At 42.0% G+C, this 12795-nt stretch overlaps 1 protein-coding gene across 2 annotated transcripts in view; it reads left to right on the top strand.

The window, feature by feature from the left end:
• The first annotated feature begins 4959 nt into the window (after positions 1 to 4959).
• syn2b (synapsin IIb) overlaps positions 4960 to 12795 on the top strand; it is a 74058-nt gene continuing 66222 nt past the window's right edge. Inside the window, exon 1 of one of the 2 annotated variants that reach the window (XM_054783746.1) lies at positions 4960 to 5767. In XM_054783746.1, coding sequence (XP_054639721.1) covers positions 5343 to 5767 — 425 coding nt within the window. In that variant the 5' untranslated portion in view covers positions 4960 to 5342. The remainder of the gene's footprint in view (positions 5768 to 12795) is intronic. The other variant, XM_054783745.1, reaches the window with a different exon arrangement.

The following is a 12795-nucleotide window of genomic DNA, read 5'->3' as shown; positions in this document are numbered from 1 at the left end:
AGTGTGACTAACATGCAAAAATATGTAATCAAGAAGGGAGCAAACACCTTTTCACACCACTGTATACCTGTACAGTATAATGATATACTTTATGATGTTATTTCACTTTAAAATGCTGCATAATATTAGATAATGGTGGACATGTGGATCTTTCAGTTGCACCTATCTTTGCTTATCTTACAAAGATAATTTACACAACTTTAAACCACTGTATAATAGTCTTAGATAATGGTAGACATGCAGATTAACAATTGCATCTATCTTTGTTTATTGCAACTTACACAATGTTAAAACGCTGTAATACGCTCTCTAAAACTTGCATGAAAAAAAAGGAATGTTCTCCTTGATGGGTCTTACAGCGTTAGTGTTTCGCAAGGATGTTCTTCTCATGTGGCACTAAGTAGTGTTATATTCTTAATATACTGTAAGTCACAACTTACCATGGTGTTTCTTTCGCCGTTTGTCTCGTCTTCTTCTCTGCTGCAGCCGAGTGAGTGCGACAGACAGAGCTGTACCTCGCTGGTCTGTGTGTTCGCATGTGAGGGCGAGGGGCTAGCTACTCAGGCAGGGTGCAGCACACAAGAATGTAACGACAGAATCTCCGCACGGCAACAAAAGTTATTAATCGGTGATACGTCCTAATCAGCCCGATGCATCTTATCCGATGCTGAGTTATTTTATCCGAAATTTGGATAATAACGATGCAAAAAGCAATTTTGTATGCCACTAGATTTGGGTTGCAGTATCATTTGATTCCTAGTGGTATCAAATTGAGATCACTGTATCAAAAGGTTCTATAATGAGACTGTATTGTTGCACCCCTACTTAATATGCCTCACTTATTAAACACATTTGCAGTATAAAATGAATAGGTACTACTAATGAATGATCATGTAAGATGATCCATGAACAGATTGAATCTCAACGCTTGAGAAAAATACCTTATCAGTGAAGCAACATTTGCAGCACTGTCAGGTCTCTCTGACTTTTGTGTTTGGCCGCAGGTTTTAACTGGAAGCTTATATAAAACCTGTTAGTAACACGTGAATGAAAAGGACACCATACTTACTGGGTGAAATGCTACTGAACATGTCCCACTGCAGTGCTGATTGTTTTTTTAAATAAATAAATATTCACTGTTCCTTCATGACAGTTTACCATACATCTGCAGTCCACTGTATACCAAGGATGACGTCATCTTCTCGTAAGCGCCAGTCTTCCCAGTCAAATGAATATTGATAAGGTCAGTGAACACTAATGACTAATAATGAGCTCCATCACTGTGTACAAGTGCTTTGTTATTCAGTGATGTACCAAAACAGCAGCAAACATTTTTACCCTGCATAGGGTCACGGAAAAGCCCAAATGAAGCCTGTTAACCTGAATGTTTTGTTTTGGTGGTTGCCATACTGCAGATTAGTGTTTTTGGTTTCCAATTTACAAGAAATAGGATGACTAAATGTCATTTATGGACAGCTGGGAATCAATTAGTGGGTTCATTGTTATTTTGTCAGAGCGTTGTGGTTGCTTAGTACAAATTTCCTCGTGTGAATGCTGCCTAAGTATTAGTTTGAGATTCATTTTACATGGCAGAAAATACCCACGTACATGCTTGTAACTACAAGAATCCTTGCAGCTATTGTGCAGCCGTTGCCATGGAGATTACCATTGCTGTCTTGGTGCCTTGTGATGGAACATCAACAGGCATGGCACTATTAACCACACACACACACACACACACATTTCTGCGGCTGCACAGATGCTCCACAACCCTCTGGGAAGATGGAAGCATCTACTTTAATTTTTGCATCATCCTCTTTCATGTCTTACCGTGCATTTGCAGATCCCACCTAACGACCAAAACATTTTACTGTTGTGTATTTTGGGATGTGCTGTTATGTCCTCTGTTTATACAGCCTAATGAAGTCCAAAGTAAGGCCTGTATCCAAAATTCTGTCTTTACAAAACACAATAATGCTCAGTATTATCATAGTACCACCACAGCAATAAACCTGTTAAATTAGCTCTCCCTGCACCATTCTAGTGAACACGCAATGCTAAAGTCAGGCCGTGTTTTGCTGTGACGGCCAACTGTGGTCCTGCACATACATATTATATAATGTCTCAGTTTGGAAAACAGTGCTCTGCGTTTATGTGTGCCATGCAAGATGTAGGCCAAGAGCAGCTCAGGATGTCGTTTCAGTTCACATGGCAGCTCGGTGACTCACTCCCGCTCTCTCACGCTTCACTAAGCACCAGCCGGGGGGCGCTCTCCTAGGCTCGTCGTGACTCGCCTCAAATGTGCAAACCTGCACGAAGAGTGAAAATAAGGGCACTGTCAAATCTGTAGCTTTGTATTAATTAATTCTGCTGTTCTCCACAGTGATTTACGATTGTGCAGGCTGTCAACAAAGTAGGGCATCAGTCATCATTAGCTAGACCTTTCAGATGGAATAATGGGCTTTGATTGGTGTTTTTATTCATAGGGCTGTGATTGTAATTATACTTAAAACACGTCATTTAATGTGTTTTACTTATAGGGAATGATTCATCTCATCCAACAGAGGAAACAATAGATATATAATCTATAATTAAATCTGCAGTGGTTTGCACAGGTCTGCAATCTACATGTGATGTTGGGTTGCTGGGGTGGGTGAGGGAGTATATATATGACAATAATTTGCATAGTTGGCCAGTGTTTGTCTGTGGACGGGTAAAATGGGACATTCTGGTTTATGCCATAATAAATGTGCACGAACATGGAGTTATTGACTTCATTTCGTGTAGCGGTAGTTGCATGGGCGGGAACCTTATAATATGCATGGGTGATTGATGTTTCTTAAGCTGTATGTAAGAGTGCGCTGATTTGAAAGATAACGTGCACTTCATTGCACATGTACTATCTCACTATATTGATGAACAGATGCGTTATAATGCGGACCAAGTCAGCTGTGGTAAGTGCAGATGAGGTGTGTTAAGAAGCAGAGTTACAATGCTATCTCCTATATGGAGTTGTAACTACAAGCTACACAGACAGTCCCATTATGTGTTTGTTATCATGTGCTTGTGTGATAGACTGAGTGTGTTTATTTGCATGCATGGAACAGTTCAAACGTACCATAAATGGTGTAATTATAAGGGCTGTTGATTTACCGAAACTGTAAAGAGAATGGGGCATTAAGCAGGTACTAATTGGAAAGTGACTTGTCACGCTCTGCGTCGACACCGGTCAATATTTTGGGGTCATGTTATAGCTTGGTTTTCATATTTCCTTTCCTTTGTTTTATTATCTGCTTTTGAGTTTACCACGCAGATGCCGGGGTTCACTAGTTGGGCGGAGCTACAGGACGTGCACAGCTGTGCCTCATTTTCATTCACCCCTTTTTATGCTCACCTGTGGTGGCTGGATGGCACTCGGTGATTCCTCCTGGCTGAACCTCCATGCCATGTGCTGTTCCTGCTGCCGTCGGCCATCCAGTCCTGCCTGGTTTTCTCTGCTTACGTGTGTAGCTCCGCCTGACCTGCCTTGGTATTTGTTGAAGTTATTTTTGCTACCATTTTTCCGCGATGCTCTTTTGTTTCCTTGGCATCGTAGTTTTTCGTTCCTGAGCTGTACCTAGAAGCCATTAAAAGACTGTTCCTCTCTCACTGCTTTTCGCCTCTGTATACTGGGATTCAGACACGTGTCCTACAAATCCTCACATGGGACAACTTAATAATGATGTGGAGCGCATGGGAAAGTGGAAAGGTTGCTCTGACTATATGGTCATTTATTAACAAAAATATTGCAGAGCACAGCAGCAACAAAACCAATGTTGTAAAAGCGATAATGCAAATGCAAACTTCTCAGCCAGCATTAAGACCGCTGATGAGTTCTTTGTAAATAACAACAATGTAACACGCATGAGATTGACTTACTTGGTGCCCAGGAAATATGATTTTTATTTTTTTATAGCGCATGCGTGTTATAAAGGGCAGGCACGCATCTCCACCACTGCAAGAAACGAAACCATTGCACCTCAGTCAATAACTTCTTGTTCTGAAAAACATGAGATAATGTTTTTTTTCAATGTGTACACAAACCAAGTTTTGCGTCATGGCCGATTATGCAAATTAGATTATGAATCATTCTAAACATGAAACAGTCCTGCATTGGTGCGTCAAAAAAACCCAACAAAGCAACGTCTACTGCTCTGGATCAGATTGTTCTAAAATCCTCAACAGAAGTGAGCTGTATCAAAAGGTTAATGATGGCGGGTACAGCGTGATACGATAACACTCTTCATACAGATCATCTTAAGTGTTCTTCAGTTTAAATCTCTAAGCTCTTTTGAAATCCTCTTCCGTTTTTGTCCTATTATCTTACCTTTAAAAAAAAATAGGCAAGCTTAGTGCACCTCATGCTGTAATGAAAGCAGACAGACAGAGAGCGAGAGCGTGAGAGAGAGGGAGAGGTGTTTGTTTAAGACAGAAAGAGACGCCACAACAAATATCTGCTGTGTGTGCTTCCAGGCGGAGATCTGGCATCCTTTTGATCGTTGTTTTTAGTGCTGCAGCCACTCTGGAAAACCATAATCCTTGGAGCGAAATGAATCAAAGCAGGATGCAAAAACGCATCACGCTATATAAGCTTTGCTGCCATTGCTGTTTGTGCGTGTCACTCCTGTATGTGCTGCAAACAGGGTATTAGATATTGACCACAAGGCATGGGGGATTTACTTCATGCTGAAATGAGAGGAAGGTGCTTCCATCTGCCGTACGCCAATTTATGCACGCTCGCAGGAAACCCCTTCCACTGGTTGCACACGGCACACAAGCGCTACCAGGCTGCAGCACGACACACACACACACACACCCAATGGAGTGGTGTATGATGTAGGAGGAGGATGACAAGAGGGAGGAGGAGGAGGGAGAGTGAACGCAAGGGAGAAAGTGGGGGGGGGGGTGAGATAAGCCGAGCGTGCAGCAGCATTCGGCTTGCAGGAAGTCAGGAGGCGGCAGCAGCATCCAGAGTTTGAAGGGGGAAAGAGCAGCATCACTCACCCAAAGGGGCGACGCCACGTCTATCTCTCTCGCTCTCTCTCTCAGACACAAACACACATGAAATCGTGAGAAGCTCAGCAGGAGGAACACTTTGGAGAACAGGGCTGCGTCCATCGCTTCATCCATCCATCCTTCCATCGCCGGGACTGATATGCTCTCTGTCATTCATCTAACCTCTAACCTTGCCTCGCCGTAGCCGTCTCCGCCTGCCCTGCCCGTGCGTGTGTGTGTGTGCTTTTGCCTCATTCGACAACTAACCAAGAGGAACCCAGACAGGTAGCTAGCCCTGCACCGCCGTCATGAACTTCCTCCGCCGCCGCCTCTCGGACAGCAGCTTCATGTCCAACCTACCCAATGGCTACATGACGGACCTCCAGAGGCCGGACCCACCAGCACCTCCTCCCCCGACTGCCTCATCCCCTTCCCAGCAGGGACCCCCCACCTCCTCTCCCACCAAAGCTCCAGTCCCGTCCCAGGTCCCGGCCAGCTCACCGGCACCTCAAGAGCGGCGCCCGTCCCAGCAGGCTCAGCAGCCTCCACAGGCCCAGTCCTCTTCCTCTTCTGGTGGTACCTCTGGCTTCTTCAGCTCCTTCAGCTCCATCACCAACGCGGTCAAGCAGACTGCTGCATCTGCCGCAGGGTTTGTGGAGCAGTCGGCTCCATCTCCATCTCTCTCCAAGAAGTTTAAGACCCTACTGGTCATTGATGAGCCTCAGCATGAGTGGTAAGTCACCTCGGGGAAGGGAGGGGAGGGAGCTGATGGGACGGTGGCGTGCAAACGCGCATGTTTCGCTGTGTTAACGCTCCATTTTGCACAAAGCCAGAACAGATACCAAAAATAGAAAATAAAAGCCTCACAAACTGACATTCTATTCTCAAGGGTTCCAGTTTTTATGTTCATCGTGCTCTCACCTGCTTGTGTGTGTGTGCATGTGTCAGAGAGCTGTGAGTAAGTGTTTCATCCCTGGACAGCACAAGTTGGCTAACAGGTTATTATCCTTATGCTAACAGTCCATACATCACCCACTGTCATAGAGGGGCCATGTAGCACTGAATAAAACATCAACCTCGACGACTAAATTGTGTAATAGTGCTTCTATGTCATCCTACTCACTCCTTTCTGCCTTGGCAAATCCCATTTTAAGGGCATACGTTTATATGAAAGTGGATTTTACATAGCTCTACATGGCTGTCGATCTCTGCTACATTGTTAGATGTTTTGCTGTGTTATCATAGGCTGTATAATTTAACCCCTGTAATTCTAACAGTCCACCTGCAATTATTTGTCTTATTTTAAGTGTAAAAGTGTATCTGCTGTATGTGCTTTGGGTACCTTTTATTCAGGAGTACTTTAAAAACCTGCAGGTTGTTTTGAATTACAGTACCGCATGCTAAAATTTTAGAATGAATTTGACAGGTTTTTACTGAATAGGATACCCGGAATGTACATGAATAAAGGATGTAGGATTTCTAATCTGTGCTATGAAGTATAAAACATTGAATATGAGGAGTGTGTGAACGTCGCTCCTTGTTTACATCCCAGACGACCTCCTCAACATATTTTGCAGCCATGCAAAAATACAGCCAAAAAAAGCAACAAACAACAGAGCAAAACACAGAAACAAATGGTAAAAAACACCCATCAAAATACAAAATGTCACTTTTTTGCAGAACCTTATGCTGCTGTGTACACAGACCTTCACCCCCTCTGCTTTCTATCAAAGTCTTCCTGGAGCAGCTGTGATGTAGTTTAAGTCCCTATGATGGCTCCAATGACCCGTACATCACTGGAAAGCGATTGTCTCACTTCAGAAACCGTTGGAATCATTTGAAAAGATCAAGACTTACTTTAATTTAAAAACAGCATTTGTAAATCCTATAACCGGCTACAGCTTTGATGTTAAATGTTTAAAAAAAACAAAAACATTTGGAAACATCTGGCAGGCCAGATTACAGAACTCAACCATCCATTGTTTGCCAATTTCTGATCAAATCCATCCATCCATGTTCTTTACTGGTTATCCTTTTCAGGGTCATGGCTGGGACTGGAGCCTATCCCAGCTGACTTAAGGTGAAAGGTGGACTATATTGAGGATTGGTGCATTGAGTAGGAATCGATTCCACATTTGAAATTTAGTTATGTGAACCACTACACTACTAGTGCCCAGTATTGGTCGTATAACTCACTGATTGATTGCTGATTGATGCATTCTCCTCGATCACAGCCTCCGAAAACATGCAAAGAGTAGTATTATAATTAAAAAGAGGAAACTAGTGATTCAGCTATATAACCATCTCAACATAAATAAGATAAGATAAACTCTCACGTTAGTACTGCAAGTGTACTTCGTGGTGGCTGTTGTCTCATCAGTGTAACGTTACTGACACCTAGAGACCAGTGTAGAATACTACTCTGATGGCGCTATTTATGGTTAAGGGGAGACTCATATGTATTTCAATGTCTTTATTAACAAGCAAAGAACACATACGTTCACACAGGAGCTGCTGCCAGCCACTCTCTACATTGCTAACAGTCAACTAACAGTCAACTCTAGCCAGCTGACGTCTTAAAGACGCACACAAGTCACAGATACTGTATTGCGCTTCATATCACGTCTTTTGAATGTCTTATATTTGTATTTTTGTTCATTTTTATGCTTGATGCTTAAATGCTTAATTTAGGCCATGAATATGTGCAATTTTCTTATATATGCATATATTTTTACTAATAATAGACCATAATCAGCCGCGAAACTACAACCATTTATGAATTAATTATTTTTTGCAAAATCGCGATGTAGCGAGGGACGACTGTAATACTGATCGAAAAATTTCTTAAATCCGAAAAACTGACAAATTCCTTCATCAGCTTGCCAGATCTTCGCCAAAAACACTAATTTGTTCCTCGGGTATGGGCAAAAATGCTTGGATGTCAAAACTTGAATGCTCAGTGTTGAAGCCAGCGATGTGATGTGTCGTTCAATAAGAATTCTCCATCCATTCTTTTTACTGGCAAGACAAAATTCAAAGAAACATGAATTAGCTGAATCGTGGCAGTGGTTTTGGAATCCAGTTTTTGGCACAAAGTATCACTGTTAGACATTATTATGGTTGCAAACCCATTACAGCAATTATAGATACTGTATATTTCCTTCACAATGATGAACATTATCCATGTCTATTATCTATGCACGCACGACTGTACGTGTTATATTCCGGGGGTTCCAACACACAGTGCTGGCCTGAATGCGACTGTGACTGGCAGCTCTGCAGTATGTTAATCCTGCGTCTCTTGCTGCGAGTGTTTTGGTGGCATATGATTGGATGCCGACCACCCATGATGTTGATGACGACTGAATGTGAGAAGACGCCACAGCCTGCATCCATAAAAAGCAGCATTTGAAGGCATGGCCAAACAGATTGCAAGCATACATTTAATTGGAAAGAAACATGAGGTAATGATTTGAATTGAAAATTATAATTGATATTTTAATAGGCCGACATGTTTGTGCTGTTGATGTCATTTGTGAGTTCAAGCAAAGTGTTCTAAACACAAAGGCCCGGAGGGCTAATTTAATTAGAAACAGCATAACAATATATTAATGGAGTAAAATTGCTTCACTGCCAGCATTTACATTTAGATAATATTTAATTCAGACTGCTAATATTAATGGCATCTCTTCCCTGGTCTGCAGGTGCTAAGAGACATAACTTTCCTTCCAGCAGATAGGCCAGAGACTAAATGTTATTGTGAACTGAGCAAGGAAAAAAATAGTTTCTGGGTTATGACCTTCACAATGAAAAAACAAGGCTTCGTTATTTACTTGTACATATGCGCTGCAACTCTGCACTTGTCCAACGGAATAGAGACCATATTGATATATGGCAGCCCATACAACAACGTAACACAGGAGGTTGAGACGTTTGAGACACTAGCATAGCTATGTGAGCTACAGTGCTAACGTTACGCTCATGTTTTAACAGCAACATCATGCTACGTTTGCCTATTTGCTGAAAAAAAATTAAATGATCAAAGGGCTCCCAAATCTGTAGCTAACTGACGGATAGTTGGCTGGGCTCAAAGCTTTGTTTTGTAGATGTGTACCGAAGCCTGCTTGTTTACAAAGCTGTCCTCTGAAGTTGTGGTTATGTGCACAGGATGATTTATCTACAGTAGCTAGGAGCAGGTCAGAGGCAGTATCGTGTCCACCAGCGAGGATGTTTCTCCTTGATGACGGCATGAGAAGCTGCAACTTCAAAAGCGACCGTGTTCCCACCTGTTCTCTCAAAAGTAGAGCAAACAAGTGAGGAGGGTTGGTATCGTTTTATTTTATTCGGTACTTTTCAAACGGTGCCGGTGCAAAAATGGTGCCCCAACTGGTACTTTTAAAAAGATAAACATAAATACACTTATGTATATCTGCTTATGTGTATCTGCCAAAAACAATGCCTTTTTATTTTTGGGTTCGACTCTCCGCTTGGGCATCTCTGTGTGGAGTTTGCATGTCCTCCCCGTGTATGTGTGGGTTTTCTCCAGGTTTCCTCCCACATTCCAAAAACATGCATGTTAGGTTAATTGGAGACTCTAAATTGTCCATAGGTATGAATGTGAGTGTGAATGGTTGTTTGTCTATACATGCCCTGCGATTGGCTGGCGACCAGTCCAGGGTGTACCCCGCCTCTCGCCCAAAGTCAGCTGGGATAGGCTGCACCATACCAGCGACCCTAATGAGGATAAGCGGCATAGAAAATGGATGGATGGATGGATGACATCAGGTCTGTCACGGTAGACGACTTTAACATTGCCTGCGCAGCAGACTTGACATTTTTCAAGCTGAGGTTTGCAGTGGAGTTCAAAGAGAAAGTTGTGTTTTAGTCTTCCTCACAGTTAATCGGGCGTATGGAGTACTACATCCCCACTGTTGTACGCTAATATCGTGCAAGCCTTCATCTTATCATTATGTGACACTTCCACTCTCTACAGCACTGATTATATGGAAAGCATGTTGAGAGGTAAATCAGGGCTCAAGAGCTCAGAGAATTGTTTGAAAATGCCAGCAGATAAGTTTGCATTTTGATGGGCTGAATCAAAGGAAAAAATCCTCACATAGTTTCCCGCGATTCTGCTATTACTGTGGCGACAGGTTGCAGGGGGGGTTTGTGGACAAGTAAAATGGAGCTTTTTGGTTTGTGTCATAAGAAATGTGTGACATTATCGCATGTTTTTGTAACCTTATTTAACCACACAACAAAACGTTATTGACTTACGGGTATTGGTTTGTTTTTGCGGAGGCAGACGTGCGTGCGCCTTATAACATGCACGGGCGATTAAAATTCCATTAATCTTTTCATGTTACAAATTTCATGTTGTTTGCTGTACGCTTTTTAAGTATATGGTGCACGTCATTGTATACGTAATTTCTCACTACATTGTAGTGCTGCAACTAACGATTATTTTCTTGGTCAGTTAATCTGAAAGTTGTTGTTTCGATTAATCGAGTAATCGGTTTAGGCCCTAGATGAACCAAACACAAACAGCTAGTGGTTTGGTCTGCTCCATATCCGAAGCGAGGCAAAAACGTCCATCACATCCAAAGCCAAAGCTGATGTGTGTGTGTGTGTGAATATCTTGTTTTGCCTAAAACGCAACGTCTGCTTTCATGGATAACGAGCGAAATGAAAAATGAGGGGCTGAAATCATAGGATATTTACATTTTTAAATTAAAAAAATGGATTAATCGAATACTAAAAGTTATTAATTAGATAATTGATCATTGATCCATTGTTGGAGCTCTACTACATTGTAGCCTTCAGGGGAGTTGCCGCTAGCGTGCCCAGCATGCCTTGCGGACATAAAAGTTAGTGCTTAGCCGTTGTTACCCACATAGAATGGTAGTTCACTGTTTGGTGTTAACTTACCTGTTATGCAATGACTTGCAGCGAGGTTCATGGCTGGTGAGGTTTTATGTTAACACAAGTTGCTCACTTTGGTTAAAACAGGTTTTCAACATGTTTTCACATACGTGTTAGACGCATTTAATTTTTATTTATTTTTTTTTACTGAAAAACATTTGTCTTCTTACCTTTTTATTTGTATACAAAGTACATGTAGCCTTTCCTTCTCCCGGAAAAGTTTTGATACTTTGTTGTAAAAGTCTGATCACCTTTTAGTGAGTTTGTGTATGTAATCGTTTGTCATGGCAGTCAAATTCATTCACTCATTCAGCAGAGCATAAGAATGTAATTAATTTGATTTTCTGCTAGCTAGTACTAGCAGTAAGAAAAAAAAAACGTTGGCTTTTCCTCTGTGGAAGGACACCAGTGACATGCACCTTGGAGCTCACGCACGCCACCCACCCCTTGAGATGCAGCGGTACTGCAAGAGCCTCCTGTGGGAAATTTCTATTGTCACACTTACATATAAGACATTACACAGGCTGTAGAAAGTCATGGTGTATAATAAATGGTTCTGCAATATTATCTTATTGGTGACATGCTGACAAACTGAGCCAACTCAGTGTGAACTTGTACGGTAGGCGGGGCTTGAGCACTAAGCCGAGAAGCCACTCATATGGTGGCCTCACCTTAGGTTTCTTCCCTTTATTTGATCAGCAAATCTGCAAATTCAGTGATTTTTACTGAAGAAAATGTAAAAAAAAACCGATTGGAATTATACAGAAAATACATGTATAATACAGTTCATTGGACAAATATTAATATTTATTTGATGTTATTTGTTTTTGTTTTTTTCATCGTGACAGGTGAGGCTCCAATACCATTTACTGGACGGAGTTGTATCGAAAAGCCATTCAAAGAGAAGGGTGAGCTGATAGTGCCAAATCGAAAAACAAAAGCCCCAAAAAAAAGCTAAATCCTTCTGTGCCGGTCCAAAATTAATTGTAGCAGTCCACCACAAATAAATGAAAGTATGGGAAACTCTGTCTCACATATACTTTTACCTTACTACTTTTACCTTTACTATTACTAGAATTCAGTTGTCTGGCAGGAGTAAAATGACCTTATTTTGAATTTCCCCTTCTCCTGGGTGCTATATTTAAAAACTCAAGTTTTATATTCACTTGGCTTATGCCCAAAGTGTCTTACATTTAATCCCCTTGAAGTCTGAAAAGGTTAGCCAAGAGATTTAAACAGCCAGCAGCAGAGTTTGGGTTGTAACTGTTGCTTCTGACATTATTTCAACAACGTGTGGCCCCACGAGAGAGAAAAGCTTTTAGCCAAGGTGAGCAAAGTGCCTTTGACAATAAATCACACCCGTTAATGACCCCGCTATTGCTTAACATCTTTGTTAAAAGTTGTTGCAAGCCTATACGATGCCCAAACATTTGCTGTGGATCATGTGCAAAGTCAATTGTTAAGGGGAAATTGCCTCTGCAGTTAACAAAGGGTCCAAAACTCCAAATGACGCCTATATTTCTTCCCAAATGCCAGCAAGCAGATGTAATGAGTCCCTCAGCTTGTGATGTCTCATCTTGCAAGCTGCAGAATATCGACTGTGTGGTTTACGATGTCTTTCTCTGAATGCGCTACGAAAAGAGAGTGCAATAAGACGAAAGAGCAAACGACAGCTCAGTAGCATCGACGTAGCGCTTATGTAACACCCCCTGACTCCCCCGAGCCTGCTGGGTTGATGGGTGATATAAAAGACAGCGTCCAGGGACGTTCAAGGTGAATTTGCCATAGAGGAGATGATTAACACAGAGAGGAAGAAAACAGGGGGGAGGCAAGTCTGGG

This window comes from Dunckerocampus dactyliophorus, chromosome 8 (genome assembly GCF_027744805.1).
Source record: "Dunckerocampus dactyliophorus isolate RoL2022-P2 chromosome 8, RoL_Ddac_1.1, whole genome shotgun sequence".
Classification (NCBI taxonomy): Eukaryota; Metazoa; Chordata; class Actinopteri; order Syngnathiformes; family Syngnathidae; genus Dunckerocampus; species Dunckerocampus dactyliophorus.
Note: the sequence above shows the minus strand (reverse complement) of the source record. Positions and strands in the feature narration are given on the sequence as shown.